This window comes from Eschscholzia californica, unplaced genomic scaffold, assembly GCF_041429995.1.
Source record: "Eschscholzia californica isolate CP2 unplaced genomic scaffold, dmEscCali1.0.p SCAF_3, whole genome shotgun sequence".
Lineage (NCBI taxonomy): Eukaryota > Viridiplantae > Streptophyta > Magnoliopsida > Ranunculales > Papaveraceae > Eschscholzia > Eschscholzia californica.
Genome location: NW_028238420.1, coordinates 35279614 through 35302131, shown reverse-complemented (window position 1 = coordinate 35302131; position 22518 = coordinate 35279614). Strand labels below are relative to the sequence as shown.

The following is a 22518-nucleotide window of genomic DNA, read 5'->3' as shown; positions in this document are numbered from 1 at the left end:
AATTGTCTTAAGAAAAGATGAATATCTCGTCTCGATTAAAATATCATTTTATTTAATCATCCGATTTTTCTTTTTCGTTTATCTGATTTCTAATTCAAAGACATTCTAATTTTTAGAATCAAGAAACATATTGATTTTAAAGTAATAAATCAGGAAACAAAGAAGGAATACAATTCATCTTTCCAATCATCTGTTCTAGATAACGGACATTATCAGTTAGAAACACGAAAAATATTGTATTGTTTTCTTCTTTGGTCTTTCTCTATTAATCTGGAACAAAAGTTTTAGATTGATTTACTTACAAAATCGAAGTAAGAGCTAGTTTTACCCGTGACTTGGTTAAGAAACTAATCAAGTCAACTCATTCAATGGGTATGCCGAAAACAATAGTTTAGTCTTTTAACCCGTAAACCATATTGAGAACTAGTAGCAATTATACATAGGAAAGTTCAAGAGGCGCCCTTTTTCGCACATTACCTAAAGTACGCCATAGGCACCTATTAAGTCCCACCTCTCTAGTGGGTCATAGGATTCATATTCCGAAAGTTTACTGGCACACACCTTGTTCTTTTTTTTTTTTTTTGTTGAAAACACCTTGTTGATATATGAGCCTATGAGGGCAAAAAAGTTTAGATGGGTGTGCCTGTACAAAATCATTGTTGCATTCTTCTCTATAATGGAGCTATTTTGAATTTGGAACTATTTTTTTAGTATTCGATTACGATCCACGTTAGTTATTACAAGACATTGATACATCATCAAGATGTGAAAGCACGACAAACATATTATTGTCTATACCTTTAATAACTCAAATTCAATAATCCTGGATTCCACCACTCCTGAGAAGAATATCTAAGACTTCCATGGTTTTGGAGTTTATGTCAACATTATCAACCACTTGGGCAATCAAGTTTTGACTAAATTTGAAATTCTCGTACTATTTCTTCTTTCCATTATTTTGTTTCAATTTGAAACGTAGTTATAACGGTACATTTTTTTTGGGTGAAAAGGCCTGCAATTATTCATTAAAATCGGGGTTAATTCCGTTTTGGCCCCCGATTTGTGACCAACTGGCCGTTTTAGCCCCCATAAGTGTCTGACAGTTCGTTTTATTGATTGAATGAATGACTGAAACAACTTCTAAGCCCTCATTATATAGACTTAGGGGTTCCTAATCTTGGTCAAACTCCATTAGAAACTCCTAAAAAATAAAATACTAGAATAGTAATAATCCTAAACTGAAAACAATTACCAAAAATAGAAAAAAACTAGTAAAAATCCGTTTTGAAGCCCTAAACGATGGAATTTGCCCCTCGAAGTGGGCCCAATGTGGCAACGCCACAATGAATGACCGGAACGCTATTTCGCACCATCCCTCAAAATTTCGTCCAATTCCGACACCCGTAGCTTCGATTTTGGCCGTTTTAGTCTGTCACCCTTGTATTTGGCCTCTTCGATCTCATCCATGTATTTCTCGGCCAATTCCTCTACATCACCAAACTAGCAACCATTTCTGGGGATTGATAGAGAAAAAAAGGAGGGGAGAGTAGGGGTGGGAATCGGTTCGGGTCGATCAGTACCAGATTCTAACTTCTCGGATCGGTCGGTTTCAGACATAAAATGTTGGTGACCACCTATTTACTCGGGCGGTCACTTTCAAGAATTATTTGTCCATTGACCGCCCGAGACCGTCCGAGTAAATAGGTGGTCACCAACATTTTATGTCCGAAACCGACTGATCCGATGAACTTAGAACCCGGTTCCGATCAACCCGAACCGATTCTCACCCCTACATACAACAGACAAAGGAAGTTACAATTTTTTGTTTGAAAGTACGGAAAGTGCAGTTGGAAATGTAGTTATATTATTTGAAGGGTTGATCATTATATAGTAAGGAAAATGGATCTCCTAGAGTTTGTGGCTCCAAAATTTTAGGGTTTCAATTCATTTGGTAGGTTTCTCTAAATATAGTTTTTTCTCTTTCTTAGAGGCTTACTCTTCATCTCTCAACAAAACTTCCAACCTCTCAACAAAAAAAAACAAACAAAACTACAGATCTTATGTTCTTTTGAAACAAAATTTTCTTCTTGGAACATGGGGTGGGAGAAGAATAAAACGAGAACTACTTCTAGATAATTATATCAATTTCACTTGACCAAAGTCAAGTGATATCGAATTGAGAGTGCTTTTAATATTTCTCATGGATCATTTGATGAGAAATTCTAAATGCACGCCCATTCACCCAAATATACCCTTATTGCTAAAGGCTCCTTTCCCATGCTTTACTCTTGAAAACAAAACTGTCCTTACCGTGGCAGGTAAACCGGATTTGTATGAAGATTCGCAGGTTGAACAAATTTGGCTGAATGCGATATTAAAGTGTGTTAATTTCGTGAGGTTAACCAAACAGCTGATTACTAGTCTACGATGAAACCACCAAAGGGACTAAGAGACATGAAACAAGATGAAATGCCAGAAGACTTACAGAAAAGGAAAGCATAGGACTTATTCGTATTAAACATTCTCAATGTGTTTATGTTTTTCAATTCATTTATTCTCTTTTTGGTACTTAATGAATCTTTTTTTTTTATGAAATCGTACTTAATGAATCTTGATTGTTAAAGGGTCGGTCTTTCAGCCAACAATTTCAAATAAAGAAAAAAACACCGTTTCTATATGAAACTGAACCCCCACAATTTGGTTGTAGAGGGCGTTTATAGCCGATATATCCTAACTCTGGCTCCATTCCACATCTTCTCTGTAGAACCACTCAATCAACAACTATCAAAATTCATTTTTAATTTATTTGTTGAAGTCCTACCCTGTATTACTTTTCCAACACAATGAAAAGGCATTTTCTTCTAATTATAATTAATGTAAAGTCATATCTTCGACAAATCTAAATTGGTGGATTGACCATCGGTTGATAAACATAACATATGAATATAGTTATAACTTGGGGTTTTTAATCATTATGACTAGTCTACTCATATTTTGTGTATAAAAGGAAATAAAACATTATTAGATATAAAATCTTTTAATTTAAATACTAATTTTATCAATCAATCTATCTGTCTACCAAGTTAGAATGAAATTGAACAAATCACGTTTAGGGGTGAGCCACTTGCCGATAAGTCTGACTGACTATATTTAATTCAAATTTCGGAGTATATATATGTATAAAATCTATATAATAACGAACCTGAGTTGAGGAGGATAGTATGTTCTAATTACTTCGTTTTTTTGTTTCAATAACAAAAGAAAACTTTGCATTACTCTAAACTCGTATAAGACACTGGCCCCTCCTACAGGAATAAGGAATTATACCTAGAGTGAAGGAACCAAATTGATGGAAGTTTATAGTCTTGTGAGGATTGTTGTGTTCTTTCCCAAAAGAGATTAACTCTATTTTCTGAGTCAGGATGACGGTGTATTATTATCTTAATCTAAAGTACCTTAAGGTCAAAAAAGGACATAATACTGATTGATTTGAAAAATTAATTGTAGATGGGGTATGCCTATATATGTTTGTTGACTTTGAATGTTTCACCATGAAAAATTATCTAAATGGAGCCAAAACTTGTTCTCTATTCAGTTTTAATCAAAAAACTTATGTAATAGACTCATATTATTAAATTTGTACATTTAGTACCAAACCGACCAAATTAATTTGATCCAAAGAAATTTGGATTGTTCAATGACCAAACCAAGGCTTATTCAGATAGTAAAAAGTTATAACAGAATGGTTCGGTTCGGTGTATAAGATCTGTGTCATCGATAAACGAACAAAACCGAACCAAACCATTGTTTTAATGTATTTTATATAGTATTATATATAAGAAAAATTGATCGACCTCTAACAAACAACAAGAAAAAGTGACAAAACATCCAAAGAGAAAGAGTTTTGATGAGAGGGGTATAAAAAGAAAAGATAAGTTAACAGTTAATGTTAACCGATTCAAAAAATCAAAGATATCAAAATGGAAGCCGGTCATCCTTATGGGGCTATTTTGGTGGATTTATCATCTTTTAGGGGACCAAAACAGAAATAACCCAAAGAAAATACACGCCGTACGCGGGTACACATGGATAATGGATTGAGAAATAACGAGTTTTTTTTCCCTCTTCGATTCTCGTCCCTTTTTTCCCTGTCGCCTCAAAGAGAGAGAAAGTAGAGAGAGAGAGAGAAAAAGAGAAAGCATTTCGTTTCTTTCAATGGTATATCGGGATTAGAGAGAGAAATCTAAAGAACATATAACCTGATAGAGTATTTCTCAGTTTGGTAACCCTAGATTCTAACTCAATTCATTACTATTACTAATTGTCTCTTTGATTCATCTCTATCAATTTCAGAGATAGTTCTTCATAAAATCAAACTGTTAGCAGGTAATGTCCCTGAATTCCTGATATTATCCTCCTTTAATCATCCATTCATTCCATTTCTAGGAGGATTTTTTAGGGTTTAAATCTTTATTGGATTGAATAATTCGAGTGGTTTGTTGATCATTAAGGGAGCTTCAAATTTTCTGAGGGGTGAGATTCCAATTCATCATTATTGGAACGTACGGTATGATCCTCTTCAGGAATTAGGGGTTCTGCTGATTTTGACGAGATTTTATCTTTTTTGTGCCCAAAGGGTTTTGGTTTATTTAGGTTTTGGGTGTTTGTTGTGAAGATTTTGTGTTTCTTGTTGATACTAATGGAAACTTCTGGTAGCAATCCTGACTTGTACAGAAACTCTTCTAGTTCTGGTAATAGTAGTAATTTTAGGAGATTTGGGATGGAATTTTCTGCTGCCAATTTCATCCAGGCGCCTTTATCAACCTTGTTAGAGTACTCTGGACTTCTTCGAACTAGATCAAATCACCAGGAATCGGAAGGGTTGATGAATGGAAGTCCATCATCTGGTTTTCGTGATAGGAATTTGGATGATTCTGGTCTGGCTAGCAATGATGGGGAGGTCTCGATACGGATTATAGGTGCTGCGGAACAAGAAAGGGATGGTCAGATAGGGGGAAATGTCGTCTCCGCTGAACAAACCACTGGATCATCATCGGCAGTAGGATTGGATCGTCAGGGGAACGTGGGTAATGAAGGAAGAAACAGTGAAGGGTCTTCAGTATCATCATCTTCTGCTTCGATAGGGGCTAGTAATTCAAGTAATGAAAGTACAGTTGGGGAAGCTGGTAATAGTTCAGGAGGAAATAGAGATTCATCTTACCAGAGATATGATATTCAGCAGGTTGCTAGATGGGTTGAACAGATTCTTCCGTTCTCTTTACTTTTATTAGTGGTATTCATCCGACAGCATTTACAAGGTATTTTAATTCATCGTTGTTTTAGATGTTAATGCTAAGTCGATTCATGTGTTAAAACTGAGAAAGTAATATTTTATGTGGGTAACTGATAGTTGTTAGATTTGTCTTGGAGCTTAAGTTTATGTGTTTGTTACTCTGTCTTTATCCGGGGTTATTGAATGTGTTGAACAAAAACTGGTAAGAGTTCTCCTTAAATCATACGATCAAGTTACATATTCACAAATAGAATGGAGGTTTTCTTGATAGGTGGTCTTTTGTAAGAGATGCCCTTTGCTTATTTTATTTAAGTTCTGTTTTTCTTCATCTTTTTGTTTCTCTTCCTTGTGCTATCTGATCATATGATGTCTATACTGGTCTTGATTTGGGCAAGAATTGGGTTGCAGTTTACTTTGGTTGAACGCATTGTATCCACTTGGAATGGATTACTTTCATGGATTATGAGTACTTATAGGTGGTCGTTTTATGTGCTTAAAGGAGGAATGTATTGATTCTCCGTACCCCTAACATGATATATAGAGAGATTGCAAATATCCTTTTGTGTTGCGTTAGTGTGGTTAACAATTAATGCGTTCATGATTAATTTCCTTATTAAGTTAAGAGAGTGAAGAGAACCCTTATAATTCTATGTTGATTTTTCACCCTATTTTAAAAACAAATATATCTCTTTACCCAGTCTCTTTTTCCTTAGGTTTATTCCTCAATTCTTAATTTTCTTTTTATCTATATTCTGAGATTAGATGGTTTGATTCGTGTTTTCATTATATGTAAAAGAATTGTTAGAGATGTACGGGCATGCTTTAGTTGTAGCAATAGGTTGTGCGGAAATTGTGTCGTAGTCAGTAGATGATCTCATTGACCAGCTGCAGCTAATTACCTCTAGGTTAATAATTTGTGTGCAGTCTGATCATTGTCAAATGAGCAGAAAAGCATCATCTATCATCCGTGATTGAGGCATAGACAATGTAACCAAAGCAAAGAAGCTAGGCAATCCAATATCTCTTGATTTATTCAACAGTTCAATGTCCTGGATATGTTTTTATTAATTTGGCTTATTTTCACTGCCAAGTCTTATTTTTCCTTCCTTGCTTCTGTACTTCTTCTCACACAACATTAGGCTAACTTCAAAAAGTGATTAGTTCAAAAGTACAAATAACCAGGTTTAACAGACTTTTAAAATTGGGATATGATAGTGGTAGTCGGTGTTTGAATTTTCCAGTGCTTCTTGTAATGGTGTGACATAATCGTGCTTATCTGCTTCTTTAGCTCTTCATATTTACCATTCGTTATCCACATTTCATTTGTTCATTGATATATTTCATTTGGAAGGGCTTGCAGGTTTCTTTTTCACAATCTTCATTGCTGCTGTGATGTTCAAGTCAAATGATATTCTACGGAAGCAGACAGCACTAAAGGTACTGTGATATCTTTCTCTTCTTTTTGTTTTTGATGTTTTCACTAAACACTGTCTTCTTCTTTGATTTCAGGGAGAAAGAAAATTTTCTTTTCTTGTTAGCATCACTGTAGTATTTTTGCTTCACGTGATTGGTGTTTACTGGTGGTATCGAAATGATGATCTTCTGTACCCACTTGTCATGCTCCCACCAAAAGAAATACCACCTTTCTGGCACGCAATATTCATTATCATGGTGAATGGTATGGTGGCATTCCCTTAGTTGATTTACCTATACGGTTTTCATATTGAGCAAATTATATAATAAGAGATATAATGATCATGAATAGTATGTAAACACTTTGAAATAGTACAAAACACATTGTATAGGCATCTCTTAAGGGGTGAGAGAATACTTGTTCACTTTCTCTTTTCAATATGTATTTCTTCTAGTTCACGTGTGTATTTTTATATTTTCCAGAATTTAGAGCTGTAAATATGTTATTTCTTACAGTCTTATGACTGGTTTACATTTCAGACACAATGGTGCGTCAAGCTGCAATGATCTTAAAGTGCATATTGTTGATGTATTACAAGAATAGTAGAGGCCGTATCTATCGTAAGCAGGTAAAATGGCAGTTATGTATTGCTTATTTAGAAGAATGTGATGTATGACTTTTATGTTAGCACCAGAACTGTTCATTTCGGTGCAGCTAGTAACAGTTGTGGTTTCTGTGTACGTCTTTTTAATTGATTACTCCCTGAAAGATCCAATGGTAAATGCAACCAAGGTCGTAAAAAATGGGTTATCTAACAAAGAAGTGCAGCAGATAGCCTATATATTTTCAGCTAGATAAGGACTTGCATCTGATTCATGCCTTCCATTTTTAACATTCTTGAATATTTTTATTTCTTAATATTCTGAAACATGCTTTGACTGCAATTGCCGTTGAAATTTTCTTCCTCAATTCAGCATTTTAATAACGGAAGTATCTTTTACTACTATGGGTATAAGAATAACTAAAATTTACGAAAAATACGCCTATTTAGTAGACAGGGAGGTAGGTATGTAGGTATTTGGTGATACAATGCCAATATTTGAGGCTTGCACTTGGTTAACTTTTATCACATAACTATCATTGATAGGAAAGATGATGATTTTAGGGTATTTTAGTAGAAGAATAGCCACAATGGCTTTCCAGCTTCTTAAAAAATTTCTTGAACTTTTTGCTCCGCTCTTGAGGTTTATTTGAGTATGTTCTATCTTGTAATTTTTCAGGGCCAGATGCTAACTCTGGTTGAATATCTGCTGCTGTTGTATCGTGCTTTGCTACCAACTCCTGTTTGGTACCGTTTCTTCTTAAACAAGGAATATGGAAGCCTATTTTCATCCTTAATTACGGGATTGTATCTGACTTTCAAGCTCACATCAGTTGTCGAGAAGGTGTGATTCCTGGGGAAACCTTTCATACATGTCCTCTAACTTCGTAGTTCTAAATAGTAAATACTTGTGCTTCATCAAGATAAGAACTTCCATATTTCAGTCCTAAATTTTCTGTTTTGAGCTTCTGGTGTCCAGGTTCAATCCTTTTTTGCCGCATTTAAGGCTTTGTCGCGCAAGGAGATCAACTACGGATCCTGTGCCACATCTGAGCAGGTAACTCTGGATTCCATTATCTTGGTTTATCATTTTTTCCTTAGTATATGTTCATGGGCTATCTTAAAGTCCTTTAAGAGTGAAGCTAATGTATCTTCAGGCCTTGAAGGAGCATATTAGAACTCCTAGAGATGTCCTACTGATAATGTGAAGTTTTGGATCATTAAGTTCAGTTATGTTGCTAAATGCAATTATCTGTTATATTGTTTGCGTAGTAAAGTGAACTTCAGCTCAAGTTAGTTAGCGGTTTATGCAGGTTAATGCAGCAGGCGATCTGTGTGCTATTTGCCAGGAGAAGATGCATGCCCCAATCTTACTTCGCTGTAAACACATATTCTGTGAAGATTGCGTATCCGAATGGTCAGTTTAAAAGCTTCATTTTGAAACTTAATCCCCCTTGTTTACTTGTTTCTTCCGTATAATCAGGAAGCATATAAAGAATCATGGAAAACCTAGTTTCCTGTTCCATTTTAAGTTATCTTAAAGTGTCCACGAACTGAATTGGTTCACAGTAAAAATGTGACCCGAAGGGCTCCGTCAATAATTACATCGACGTTGTGTTAGGAAGGAATATCATGTTCAACCCAAAATAGCTAAGGAGTAAAATCTTAATAGTCAGAAAACCACCTGAGTGTCTATAAGGCTTATGATAGTTTTTCTTGCTCATCGTGTTGGAGAAATGGAGTAATACGAGACTTCACTTGTATTAATGCTCAAAATCGTATGATACCAGAACGAACCCTTTAATGTGCTTCAATGCGAACGCATATTTTCTTCATTGTCTTTTATTGTGTTTATGTTTAACGATTTTCTGCCTTTATATCATTTGTATTTTGCCTTGAATCTGTATATTTTCCGAAAACTAAAATAAGTTTTATCATATAGACTTGTAATAATGTTTTACATTTCAGGTTTGAGAGAGAAAGGACATGCCCATTGTGTAGGGCCCTGGTAAAACCAGCAGATCTCAGATCATTTGGTGATGGATCAACAAGTCTCTTTTTCCAATTCTTTTAGGGTTCTATCAGCACAGCAAAATCCCGGAAGACCCATGTAGCTTCTAAAAGCCCGATTCAAACTTCTCCGAAGCAGGGATAACATCCCCACAATATCTCCAGTCAGTCATGTATTTTTCATACTTATACTCAAGTAAGTCTTAACCAAGTCTTCAGACACTGGTACAGCTTACAGCAATGATATCTAGGTTGCTGCTTCTTGAAATTGAAAGAAGGGCAAATATCATGTTTATATTGTTATTGATGATGAGGGCTAAAAAAACTACTCATCAAGAAACAAATACATATAAAGTTGTATTTTGGTTAAATGAGAAAAGTGAAAAGGAAGACTTCAAATGTTACATTATCCTTTTTTCCTTGTCTAGCTACTACTATTTTATGATTTCATTCTACTAGCTGTTCGAGATATGAAAACAGACGTCTACCAAATATCGGGAAGGAAAGGTAATATGGTTTGTTTTAAGGAAGGTAAATGAAGTGCCGAAGAAACGAATTTACCTCAGAAAGTCCTCTATTTTGATTCTTGCCTCAATATTTTCTTATTTCTTATACACTAAGAAGCTCAGATAAAATTTGTTGCTAATTTTAACATTTCTTCTAATCCTCTGTATACTATCATTGTATCCTGAATCTGATTTTAAAGTACACACTCAAAAACGAAAATGGTTAAGTTTACTAGAGTATATACTCTTGACAATCCAAATGAAAACAGAATAGGTTTTGGGACGGTCTAGAAACCTTACTGAACTGCTCTACTATTCTGGCCAAAAACTAAGACAAAAAAAGACTAAAAGTAGACCTAAATAAGACTCAATTTTCCGTCGAGAGCGAAAAAACGCCCATCGAGAATGAAAAAGTCAGATTAAGAGAGAGTTGAACTGAAAAAGGAGTATATTAATTTCATGTAGATTTGGAGTAAGCTTTGACTTGTAGTCTCTCCTATCATTACAGGTTTGGAGTAAGCTTTGACTTGTAGCCTCTCCTAGCATTACACAATATCATGAAGATTTGGAGTAGGCTTTGACTTGTAGCGGATTACAAAATGCGAAGATTTTAGGCTATTCAGTTCTTTTTTCTTAAATTCGGACTTGGCACTATAGTCTATATGTAGCTATTTTAGGCACATCTTCAGCTTTAGTTATATACTATTAGACAGGGAGTAAAAATCAAACTGATTCATATTTTTGGCAGGAGTGTCAAACTCGTGGGACACATTGTCATCATCTAGTATAGATTTAGCTTTGTTAGCCAGAACACCCCAAAAACCATACTTCGGCTCATCTTGTATGGATCCTACATTTGCGTCCTCAAAAGATTCACAATCATCAACTTGAGAAAAATAAATCATGATATTGTAAATGAAAATTTTCGCTGAAGAATTTGAATTTTGAAGAATTAATACGACCATAATCCATCAAGGGAATAATCAGATATCTTGCCTACATAAGCAAATGAAAAAGTCAAACACATCAAGACTTTAACAAGCTGAACAAGTGAATCTTTGAGTGTTAAAGGGTCGGTCTTTCAACCAACAATTCAGATAAAGAAAATACAAATTCCGTTTCAGTATGAACCTGAACCCCAACAATTTGGCTGTAGAGGGGGTTTATAGTCGATATCCTAACTCGGCTTCAATCCATATCTTCTCAATAGAACCACTCAATCAACCCCTAACAAAATTCATCCTTAATTTATTTTGTTGAAGTCCTATCTATCATGTATTACTTTTCCAACTCAATGTATTATTTATTTTCTTCTAATTATAATTAATTAATGTGAAGTCATATCTTCAACCAAGTATAAATTGGAGGATCTTCAACAAAAAAAAAAAAGTATAAATTGGAGGATTGACCATCCGTCCATAAACAGAACATATAAATAACTCTCGTTTGTAATCATTATGACTAGTCTACTCATATTTTGTGTATAAAAGGAGATAAAACTTTATTAGATATAAAATCATTAATTTAAATACTAATTTTATCAATAAACCTATTTGTCTACCAAGTTAGAATGAAATTGAACAAATGGCATTTAGGGTTGAGCCACTAGCCCATAAGTCTGGCTGACTCTATATTCAATTCAAATTTCCAAGTATATATGTGTGTAAAATCTATATAATAAGGAACATGAGTTGTGGAGGATAGTATGTTCTAATAAACTTTGTTTTTTTGTTTCTTAACACCAAAAGAAAACTTTGCATTACTCTGAACTCGTACAAGGCACTCGGAGGCACTGGTCCCTTGTAGGGAAATTACACCTAAAGTCAAGGTACCAAATCGATGGAAGTTTGTAGTCATACGAGAATTGTTGTGTAACTTGTGTTCTTTCACAAAAGAAATTAACTCTAATTCTGAGCCAGAATGCCCACCCATTATTATCTTATAATCTTAAGTACCTTAAGGTAAAAAAAAAAAGACAGAATACTAGAGGATTCTAAAAATTAATTGCAGATGTGGTATGCCTATATTTGTTGACTTTGAATGTTTCACCATGAAAAATTATCTAAATGGAGCCAAAACTTGTTATGTATTCAATTTTAATCAAAAAACTGATGTAATAGACACATATTATTAAAGTTGTACATTTAGTATTCAAACTGACAAAATTAATCTGATCCAAACCAACCAAAGGATTATTTAGATAATAAAAAGTCATAACAGAATGGTTTGGTTCACTATATAAGATTTGTTTGATCGATAAACGAACAAACCATTGTTTTGATGTATTTTATATATTATATATAAAAAACTGATCGACCTGTGACAAACAACAAGAAAAAGTGACGAAGGATCCAAAGAGAGAAAAAGTTTTGAAGAGAGGGGTATAATTAGAAAAGATAAGTTAAAATGTTAACGGACAGAAAAAAAATAGAAGTTGGTCATCCTTATGGGGTCATTTTGATGAATTGATCATCTTTAGGGACCAAAATGGAATTATCCCAAAAAAATAACATAACTGAGTTTTTTCGCGCTCGCCTCAAAAGAGAAGAGAGAAAGTAAATATATATATATATATATAGAGAGAGAGAGAGAGAGAAAGGGAAAGGGGAAGGCTAAAAAGTTAGGTTTTGGTATTTCGTGTGAAGAGAGATTGATTTCAATGGAAACTTCTTCTAGTTCTGGTAATAGTATTGATTTTAGGAGATTAGGGTTGCAATTTTCTGCTGTTAATTTCATCAGATGGCCTTTATCAACGTTGTTAGAGTACACTGAACGAATGGAAGGGTTGATGAATGGAGGAAGTCCATCATCTGGTTTTCGTGATTCTGGTCTACCAGGTAACAATGACGTCGGGGAGGTCTCTATACGGATTATAGGTACTAGTGCCGAACAAGAAAGGGAAAGACACAGTGAAGGGTCATCATCATCTTATGCTTCATCTTCCCGGAGACCTGATATTCACCAGGTTACTAGATGGATTGATCAGATTCTTCCCTTCTCATTACTTTTCTTAGTGGTTTTCATCCGACAACATTTACAAGGTATTCTAATTCATTGTCTTTTTTAGATGATGTTAATGCCTAATAAGTCTGATTCATGTTAATGCTAATGTTTCTTGATATGTGCAAGAATTGGGGTTGCAGTTTACTTTGGTTGAACCCATTGTATGCACTTGGGGATGGACTATATGTGGTAGTTTTATGTGCTGAAAGGAGGAATTTATTGAATTGATTCTTATTACTCCTAGGGGACATGTTTTAGTTGTAGCAATAGGTTGCGCGGAAATTGTGCCGTTGTCAGTAGATGACGATCTCATTGACACATAGGGTAGACCCCGAGTTAGGGTTTGGCCGAGTTTCTTGGATATCTCGGCCGAGACAACCCTAGACCGAGACAGCCCGAGACCGAGACAGGAATTTCTAATTATTTGAAACTTTTCTTTTTTGGAAAACTGTTAAACCTAATTGTGTACTACTATTTATTATCTTCTTAAATCTTAACTACTTATTATGTTCCCAATGAATCTAATATAAATAGCAATGATACTACTATATAGGAATTTTTAGGTTCTATGCCTTATAGAAACATTGGAAATTCTTGCTGTCTCGACCGAGAATAAATTTAGTACATATTGCTTAGTAGTTATTACTTAGTAGTAGGCCATTAGCTAATAGCTACACTTGATGTCTCGACCGAGAATCTAATATAAATAGCAATAATTAATTTAGTACATATTACTTAGTAGTAGGCCATTAGCTAATTGATACACTTGCTGTCTCGGCCGAGAATCTCGGTCCGTCTCGGTCTCGGCCTTTGGCCGGACCGAGACCGAGACTGATACCAACTACATAGTTATTAATTCGGCTTATTTTCACTGTTAAGTCTTATTTTTCCTTCCTTGCTTCTTCTGTACTTGAGTACTTCTCTCACCCAACATCAGGCTAACTTCAAAAAGTGATTAGTTCCAAATTACAAATAACCAGGTTTAACAGACTTCTATAATTGGGATATGATAGTGGTAGTCGGTGTTTGAATTTTCCAGTGCTTCTTGTAATGGTGTGACATAATCGTGCTTGTCTGCTTCTTTGGCTCTTCATAATTGTCATTCGTCATCCCCATTTTCATTTGTTCATTGATATATTTCATTTGACTTGCAGGTTTCTTTTTCACAATCTTCATTGCTGCTGTGATGTTCAAGTCAAATGATATTCTACGGAAGCAGACAGCACTAAAGGTACTGTGATATCTTTCTCTTCTTTTTGTTTTTGATCTTTTCACTAAACAAAGTCTTCTTCTTTGATTTCAGGGGGAAAAAAAAATTTCTTTTCTTGTTAGCATAACTGTAGTGTTTTTGCTTCACGTGATTGGTGTTTACTGGTGGTATCGAAATGATGATCTTCTGTACCCACTTGTCATGCTCCCACCAAAAGAAACACCATCTTTCTGGCACGCAATATTCATCATCATGGGGAACGGTATGGTGGCATTTATCTGCTTTGATGCTTCAATTTTTTTCTTTTTGAAAATTAATTTTGCCTTAGTTGATTTACCTATACTGTTTCATCCTGAGCAAATTATTTATAAGAGATATAATGATCATGAATAGTATGTAAACACTTCGAAATATTACAAAATACATTGTATAGGCATCTCTTAAAGGGTGAAGAGAATACTTGTTCACTTTCTCTTTTCAATATGTATTTCTGCTAGTTCACGTGTGTATTCTTATATTTTCCAGATTTTAGAGCTGTAAATACGTTATTTCTTACAGTCTTATGACTGGCTTACATTTCAGACATAATGGTGCGTCAAGCAGCAATGATCTTAAAGTGCATATTGTTGATGTATTACAAGAATACTAGAGGCCGTATCTATCGTACGCAGGTAAAATGGCAGTTATGTATTGCTTATTTAGAAGAATGTGATGTGTGACTTTTATGTTAGCACCAGAACTGTTCATTTCGGTACAGCTACTAACAGATGTGGTTTCTGTGTACGTCTTTTTAGTCGATTACTCCCTGAAAGATCCAATGGTAAATGCAATCAAGGTCGTAAAAAATGGGTTATCTAACAAAGAAGTGCAGCAGATAGCCTATATATTTTTAGCTAGTTAAGGACTTGTGTCTGATCCATGCCTTCCATATTTTAACATTCTTGAATATTTTTATTTCTTAATATTCTGAAACATGCTCTGACTGCAATTGCCATTGAAATTTTCTTCCTCCATTCAGCATTTTAATAATGGAAGTATCTTTTACTACTATGGGGTATAAGATTTACGAAAAATACGCCTATTTAGTAGACAGAGAGGTAGCTATGTAGGTATTTTGTAATACAATGCCAATATTTGAGGCTTACACTTGGTTAACTTTTATCAGATAACTACCATTGATTAGAAAGATGACGATTTTAGGGTATTTTTGTAGAAGAATAGCCGCAATTGCTTTTTAGCTGCTTAAAAATTTTCTTGAACTTTTTGCTCCGCTCTTGAGGTTTATTTGAGCATGTTCTATCTTGTAATTTTCAGGGCCACATGCTAACTCTGGTTGAATATCTGTTGCTGGTGTATCGTGCTTTGCTACCAACTCCTGTTTGGTACCGTTTCTTCTTAAACAAGGAATATGGAAGCCTATTTTCATCCTTAATTACGGGATTGTATCTGACTTTCAAGCTCACATCAGTTGTTGAGAAGGTGTGATTCCGCGGAAAACCTTTCATACATGTCCTCTAACTTCGTAGTTCTAAATAGTAAATACTGTGCTTCATCAAGATGAGAACTTCGATATTTCAGTCCTAAATTTTCTGTTTTGAGCTTCTGATGTCCAGGTTCAATCCTTTTTTGCCGCATTTAAGGCTTTGTCGCGTAAGGAGACCAACTATGGAACCTGTGCCACATCTGAGCAGGTAACTCTGGATTCCATTATCTTGGTTTATCATTATATCCTTAGTATATGCTCCCGGGCTATCTTAAAGCCCCTTAAGAGTGAAGCTAATGTATCTTCAAGCCTAGAAGGAGCATACGAGAACTTCAAGAGATGTCCTACTGATAATGTGAATTTTTGGATCATTAAGTTCCGTTATGTTGCTAAATGCAATTATCTCATTGTTTGCGTAGTAAGGTGAACTTCAGCTCAAGTTAGTTAGCGGTGTATGCAGGTTAGTGCAGCAGGTGATCTGTGTCCTATTTGCCAGGAGAAGATGCATGCCCCAATCTTACTTCGCTGTAAACACATATTCTGTGAAGACTGTGTATCAGAATGGTCAGTTTAAAAGCTTCATTTTGAAACTCAAGTCCTCTTGTTTACTTGTTTCTTCCGTATAATCAGGAAGCGTATAAAGAATCAAGGAAAACCTAGTTTCCTATTCTATTCTAAGTTGTCTAAAAGTGTCTACGAACTGAAATGGTTCACAGTAATAATGTGACACGAAGGGCTCCGTCAATAATTACCTAGACGTTGTGTTAAGGAATATCTCGTTCAACCCAAAATAGCTATGGATCAAAATCTAGGTAGTCAGAAAACCACCTGATTCTCTTTAAGGTTTATGATAGTTTTTCCTGCTCATCGTGTTGGAAAAATGGAGTAATACGAGACTTCACTTGTATTAAAGTTTATAATCGTATGATACCAGAAAGAACCCTTTCATGTGCTTCATTGGGAACCCATATTTTCTTCATTGTCTTTTATTTCTTTTATGTTTAACAATTTTCTGTCTTTATATGTATATTTCCGAAAACTAAAATAAGTTTTATCGCGTACGCTTAAAATAATGTTGTACATTTCAGGTTTGAGAGAGAAAGGACATGCCCATTGTGTAGGGCCCAGGTAAAACCAGGAGATCTCAGATCATTTGCTGATGGATCAACAAGTCTCCTTTTCCAATTCTTTTAGGGTTCTATCAGCACAGCAAATGCTGGAAGACCCATCTTGCTTCTAACAGCCCGATTCAAACTTCTCCAAAGCAGTGATAACAGCCCCACAATATCTCCAGTCAGTAGTGTAATTTTCATACCTATACTTGAGCAAGTCTTAACCGAGTCGTCAGACACTGGTAAGGCTTACAGCAATGATGTCTAGGTTGCTGCTTCTTGAAACTGAATGAGGGGAAAATATTGTCTATATTGTTTGCTATATGATATGATGAGGGGCTTAAAAAATATTAAGAAACAAATACATATAAAGTTGTATTTTGTTCAAATGAGAAAAGTAAAAAGGAAAACTTCAAATGGTATATTGTCCTGTTTTCTTGTCTAGCTACTACTGTTTTGTGTTTTCATACTACTAGCTGTTCGAGATATCAAAACCGACCTCTAATGAAATATTGAGAAGGAACGGTGAAATGGTCTGTTTTGATGAAGGTTTAATGAAGTGAGGAAGAAACAAATTTACCTCAGAAAGTCCTCTATTTGATTCTTGCCTCAATATTTTCTTATTTCTTACACTAATTTGTTGCTAATTTTAACATTTCCTCTAATCCTCTATTATTGTATCCTGAATCTGATTTTAAAATACACTCAAAAACGAAAATGGTTAAGTTTACTAGAGTGTATACTCTTGACAATCCAAATGAAAATTGAATAGATCGTGGGGACGGTTTAGAAACTTCGCTGAACTACTCCACTGATCTGTCCGAAAACTAAGAAAAAAGAAGACTAGGACTCAATTTTCCATCGAGAGCGAAAAAAATGCACATAGAGAATGAAAAAGACGATTTAAGAAAGACTGAGTTGAACTGAAAAAGGAGGTCATTAATATCATGTAGGTTTGAAGTAGGCTTTGACTTGTAGCGGATTACAAAATGTGAAGATTTTAGGCTATTCGCATCTTGTTTCTTAAATTTGGACTTGGCACTATATGTAGCTATTTTAGGCACATCTTCAGCTTTAGATATATACTATACTATTAGACAGGGGGAGTAAAAATCAAACTGATTCATATTTATTAACAACCCAAAATGCTAAAATTACATGTTTACAATATCAATCAATAAATTATAGAAAATAGAACCTCACAAACTTGTAAAAAAGAATTGATGTTACACAAACAAACCTTGCTTGGATCTGGAACACATACATGATAAGGAAAACTCTACTCAAACAGAAAAAAGAAGATTTGAACAAGTTACAGTTCCTGACCCCATCTTCAGCTGGGACTTGATGAGACTGGATTATCCTTAGCACTTGCTGTTGACACGGTGGTGGAAATCGACGGGTAGTCAACCTCCTCCAGCAATGGTGGTAACTTGGGTGAAGGTGGTGGCATGGGACCCAAGGAGGAGGGTCCATCTTCGGTCGGAGGAAAGTGGTGTACTTCTGTCACCTCTTCGATACCCTCGTCTAAGTAAACTACATCCTGCATTGTTAGCTGATGGTATTCCACTATCTCACGAAGGAACCTATTCTCACGCGCATAAATAGAGTTCTCATGTGCTAATCTAGCTTTCTCAGCCAACAACGTCTCCAGTTGAAGCCGTATCTGATACGTGCAAACATCATGGATATCAATATTCTGTATATAGTTTCAATAAGTAGCAAACAAAAATGCAACATATCTATCTATGTAATAAATGCCAAAATTCAGAAAGTCAGAACCTTGAAGACCTATTTGGACGGTTAAGGAAAATTCAGTAAAAAAGTTATCGATCTCAACCTGTTTGAGGAATTTTAATTCCTTTGATTATAATATTGCAAATGAACTTACCAAGTCATCATCTTCTGGTGTGTCTCCATTTTCACGACTTTCTCTAAGAATCCTGTTTTCTTCTTCTAGCTGAGCACATCTTTCCTTTGCAAAAGCAAGATCTGCTTTGACGGTTTTCAACTCTCTTAGAAGAAGCTTGGCTTTAGCTGCCATTGCCATCGCAACCTGCAAAGCATACAAAGTTGAACCATGCATTTCATCGAGAGAATTATAGTTGAACATAATTACCAAATAACACACCGAACAATAGCATACATATAAATATGTCAATGAATGGGAGATGGAAAAGTTAGGTCAAAATTTGCGAAAATGGGCACCAGCGGCCTTGACTTTCTCTTTCTTCCGGATTTTCTCTCGAAATCTAGGCTGTTGATAGCCATTTTCAGTGAATTTCGGCCCAACTATTTTGGCTCCCCTATCAATATTGCAATTTATAGCCGAGAGGTGGGCGAATTGGAAATATAACAAATATTATCGCCAATGTTCATTAAATTATAATCTGAATTGTGCAATATACTGATACCACCAAAGACCTAATGAAGCCTCAAATGATACTGCAACTTTCCTAACCACAGCACATGACATTACTGAAGGCAAATAAACCCTAAGTGTGATTCTAAACAGAAGAAGATTCATGCAGGGAGAGAACCTAAGAGCTCAATCAAGTGATGTATAGTAATGTTAAGAAAATCGGATGAGCCTCCAATACAGCACGGCTCGGTAAATTTCCAATCAAGAGTCCGACCCACTAAATCAAGTGGGACAGGCGGGAAATACCCACCAACGGGCTTTGGAAGTCCAAGATATCATTGAGACTTCGGTGAATGTGAAGGGTATCGGCCCCAGGACAAAAATCCCAACGCTAGTTAAGTTAGTGGAGCGTACCAATCCCTTAACACCATAAATGGGTGTGCATAATTGTTAGTGAAGTTGATTATGACTTAAAGGTTTTGAAATTCAAAACGGGTGCTATCCAAAAAACTGAACATAAGAAAGCATAATAGCGTAGAAAACAAATTCATGATTTCACTGCATAATCCAATATTACACGTTTGCCACCTTACGTCGCGAGATGCCTTCAATTGTGTTTCTCTGTCTGTTTTCATCTGCATGTTCTCTGGAATATGTTGTTGTGGGTCAGATATACTTGTGCCAGTCGAATTATTAGATGCCTCGGAATTGCTTCCCTTTCTCTTCACATGCAGCTTACGAGTTTCTTGAATGATATCCTGGGTCCTATGCTCCACAATTGTCAAACCCTCCTGAAAACAAAAATGTGTTCAGATATTGCATGGAGATTTTGAATAAATAGATACTGTATATAGATAGAACAAATAAGTAGAGAGAGAATATATACGATGACTATTGCATCACCAGTTGAGATGTATCAAGTAATTCTTGTAACTTGCGAAGTCTAATACTATTGGCAAGGGAGCTCAGGAAGTTGTTAAGTATATTAAAACTTACGAAATGCCTCCCAAGAATTAACTAATTTGCAATAAAGCAAGAAAAAAGTGGACGTAATGAAAACAAGATAACAATTCCAAGGATCAGAAGGAGTTTGGCGGCCAACAGGGCAAGCTAATGTGTATACAGAACAGTAGATAAACAGGAAAAGGTATCTACCGAGATAATGTTTATACTTCATAAATAAAAGCTTATTGTTAAGGTATAATATAAAAATAATGAGGTAAGCCCATTATTTAAATTGAAAAAAATTCATTGTCTGGAGAGTATGGCAAAAAAACTTGCCTCAAACGCATTTCCGATTGTCCCACCAAGATAATTAAGGGAAGATGTTATCTTTTCTATGCCTTTCTGTAACGAAGGACTTTTGGTCTTTCTGCCGCTTTCAGTTGATTGAAACGAATTATGCATCTGCAGAGCAAAGACAAAATTTAGACTACTTCCCACAGTCAACATATATAATATTTAATATGCTACAGATTGCATTAAGTGGGCAGTGAAGGGTAAGTTTTAAGAGGAATGGCCCCAAATATTAACTACAATAAATTGGCTTCATAAATCTGGAGGATTTAGAACTAGACCATGTGCCTAATTATCAGAATTGTTTGCAGAAACAAGAAAGAAAATACAAAAGCAAACTTTGACTTCCAGCTATGTGATGCAAAATGATTTCCCCACCATAAGATCAACTGAAGCAAATCCAGGAACTTCTTTGATCAGTCTTTTTAAGACTCCCGATCAATGCCCACACTAAAGAAACCCAATGAAATGTTGCAATTGAAAATAAAAACCAAATGAAGGGAAACTTCTTTCTCACCTGATCCCTCGTAGTATCAACTACGAGCGGTTTATTTTTGGCAGGAGTGTCAAACTGGTGGGACACATTGTCATCATCGAGTATAGATTTAGCTTTGTTAGCCAGAACACCCCAAAAACCATACTTTGGCTCATTCATACTCTTGATCGATGTATACTGGTAAGAGGATGGATCCTACATTTGCATACGTCAAAAGATTCACAACCATCAAGTTGAGAAAAATAAATCATGATATTGTAAATGAAAGATTTAGCAGGAGAAGTTGAATTTTGAAGAATTAATACGACCATAATCCATCAAATAATCAGATATCTCGCCTACGTTAACAAACGAAAAAGGCTGTGAAGTCAAACACATCAAGAGTCTTATAAGCTGAACAAGTGAATTATAGATGAACTCAGTAGTCTGGGTCATCAGAACTCATTATCAAGGGAGCAAACAGCTTCAGAACTTCCAATATATTGACTTTCAAATTAGGGTATGAAGTAGGTGCTGCTATTTGACACACAAAGAAATACAAACAGGAAACAATCATGATGACTGTACTTCATCTCATCTCATGAGATTCGAACACAACATTTGCAGTGAATGAGATTATTAGCATATCATCCAATAGATTGGAATGATAGATATTACAGGCTAAACTAAAATCAATCACACCAAGCTCTAACCTAGTATCACAAAGTTACCCCTAATTTGATCAACACCAACGAATTCCAACCTCAACAGGGGAAAAAATTTCCAATTCTTTTAACAAAATTACATCTTTTTAATATCAGATCTTAACCAACAACTCATTAGAGAGCTAAATTGATTAAACCCATCTTTCTAAATTAATTATTAATCACACAATGATTACTACACCAACACTCCTTCACCATAAGTCATATGTATGTGATGATTCTATTTGAATACCAATAAAACCTAATTCATACTTCAAATTACAAAAATTCCCAAATGATAACATTCAAGTCATGAACTTTTATCAATTATCGTGAAGTAAATAAGCTTTCAATCACTTCAAATATAAAAGAACACAACATTTCAGTGAAACCCTAAAAAAATAAACCAAAATGGTGAAGGAGGAAAAACTGACCTGTCCGACGGGATAGGATTTTCGTCGATTAGTTTCTCTCTGACCGGAAGAGGAAAGAGCAGGTTCTCCATAAGCGGAAGAAAAAGAAGAATCACGATGAGCAGAAGAAGCTCGGATCGCTTGAGCAGCAAGAGAAGAAGAGGAAGAAGAGGAAGAAGAAGAAGATGAAGAAGAGTTGTTGGTGTCATCAGGGTGAGGAGGAGTTGGAGGAGGAGGGTACTTAATTTCTTCTTTGAAGGTAGCCCTAGTAACCCCTTGTTTTCTTCGATACGCCATGAATTGAGAAATCTACCAACAAGAAAGAGATGAATTACACTAATGAATAATTTTGATCGATTCGATTGATTGATTGATTTCTAGAGAGAGAGAGAGAGAGAGAGAGAGAGAGAGAAAGAGATGTCAATTAATGAATCAAAAAGGTTAGAGAGAGAGAAGAAGAAGAAATAATTTAACCAACTTTTTCTTTTATATGTGGGAAAAGAAACCTGAAATGCAAATTCAAGTGTTCATAAATTTCAACAAAATTCCACTTTTTATTTACTTTCAGGATGAGAGAAAGCCCAATGGAACTTTAAAGACACACACTTTCTGATATGAACACCTGACTTGGTCAAG

The 22518-nt window shown here is 35.3% G+C and overlaps 3 protein-coding genes across 4 annotated transcripts; 2 read left to right on the top strand and 1 right to left on the bottom strand.

The window, feature by feature from the left end:
* Nucleotides 1–3865: 3865 nt before the first annotated feature.
* On the top strand, nucleotides 3866–9727 carry LOC147549834 (uncharacterized). Of its 2 annotated transcripts, none has more exons than XM_086669084.1 (8): nucleotides 3866–5318; nucleotides 6654–6730; nucleotides 6803–6971; nucleotides 7247–7335; nucleotides 7988–8152; nucleotides 8288–8365; nucleotides 8622–8725; nucleotides 9277–9727. In XM_086669084.1, the coding sequence occupies exons 1-8, from the start codon at nucleotides 4700–4702 to the stop codon at nucleotides 9380–9382; spliced, it is 1407 nt and encodes a 468-aa protein (XP_086525210.1). In that variant the 5' UTR covers nucleotides 3866–4699; the 3' UTR covers nucleotides 9383–9727. The 2 variants fall into 2 exon arrangements, with proteins under 2 accessions (XP_086525210.1, XP_086525209.1); XM_086669083.1 differs by having other exon boundaries at nucleotides 4041–5318; nucleotides 6645–6730.
* Nucleotides 9728–12357: 2630 nt separating this feature from the next.
* Nucleotides 12358–17054, top strand: LOC147549833 (uncharacterized). The gene is made up of 8 exons (XM_086670971.1): nucleotides 12358–12865; nucleotides 13982–14058; nucleotides 14131–14299; nucleotides 14620–14708; nucleotides 15352–15516; nucleotides 15651–15728; nucleotides 15981–16084; nucleotides 16609–17054. Exons 1-8 carry the CDS (start codon nucleotides 12484–12486, stop codon nucleotides 16712–16714), a joined length of 1170 nt encoding a protein of 389 aa, XP_086527097.1. The 5' UTR covers nucleotides 12358–12483; the 3' UTR covers nucleotides 16715–17054.
* Nucleotides 17055–17739: 685 nt separating this feature from the next.
* Nucleotides 17740–22413, bottom strand: LOC147549832 (zinc finger CCCH domain protein). The gene is made up of 6 exons (XM_086671067.1): nucleotides 21904–22413; nucleotides 20808–20981; nucleotides 20276–20401; nucleotides 19588–19785; nucleotides 18524–18688; nucleotides 17740–18298 (listed from the first exon to the last, which is right to left on the bottom strand). The coding sequence occupies exons 1-6, from the start codon at nucleotides 22177–22179 to the stop codon at nucleotides 17966–17968; spliced, it is 1272 nt and encodes a 423-aa protein (XP_086527193.1). The 5' UTR covers nucleotides 22180–22413; the 3' UTR covers nucleotides 17740–17965.
* Between the last annotated feature and the right edge of the window lie 105 nt (nucleotides 22414–22518).

Bases quoted from the DNA above. Each gene is read 5' to 3' on its own strand.
- LOC147549834 (XM_086669083.1), top strand. From the start codon at position 4,700: ATGGAAACTTCTGGTAGCAATCCTGACTTGTACAGAAACTCTTCTAGT. The intron at 7,336-7,987 runs GTAAAATGGCAG...GTAATTTTTCAG, and splicing joins GCCGTATCTATCGTAAGCAG to GGCCAGATGCTAACTCTGGT. The intron at 8,153-8,287 runs GTGTGATTCCTG...TCTGGTGTCCAG, and splicing joins TCACATCAGTTGTCGAGAAG to GTTCAATCCTTTTTTGCCGC.
- LOC147549833 (XM_086670971.1), top strand. From the start codon at position 12,484: ATGGAAACTTCTTCTAGTTCTGGTAATAGTATTGATTTTAGGAGATTA. The intron at 15,517-15,650 runs GTGTGATTCCGC...TCTGATGTCCAG, and splicing joins TCACATCAGTTGTTGAGAAG to GTTCAATCCTTTTTTGCCGC. The intron at 15,729-15,980 runs GTAACTCTGGAT...CGGTGTATGCAG, and splicing joins CCTGTGCCACATCTGAGCAG to GTTAGTGCAGCAGGTGATCT.
- LOC147549832 (XM_086671067.1), bottom strand. From the start codon at position 22,179: ATGGCGTATCGAAGAAAACAAGGGGTTACTAGGGCTACCTTCAAAGAA. The intron at 19,786-20,275 runs GCAAGTTTTTTT...TTTTGTTTTCAG, and splicing joins CAATCGGAAATGCGTTTGAG to GAGGGTTTGACAATTGTGGA. The intron at 18,689-19,587 runs GTAAGGTGGCAA...TATGCTTTGCAG, and splicing joins AATTGAAGGCATCTCGCGAC to GTTGCGATGGCAATGGCAGC.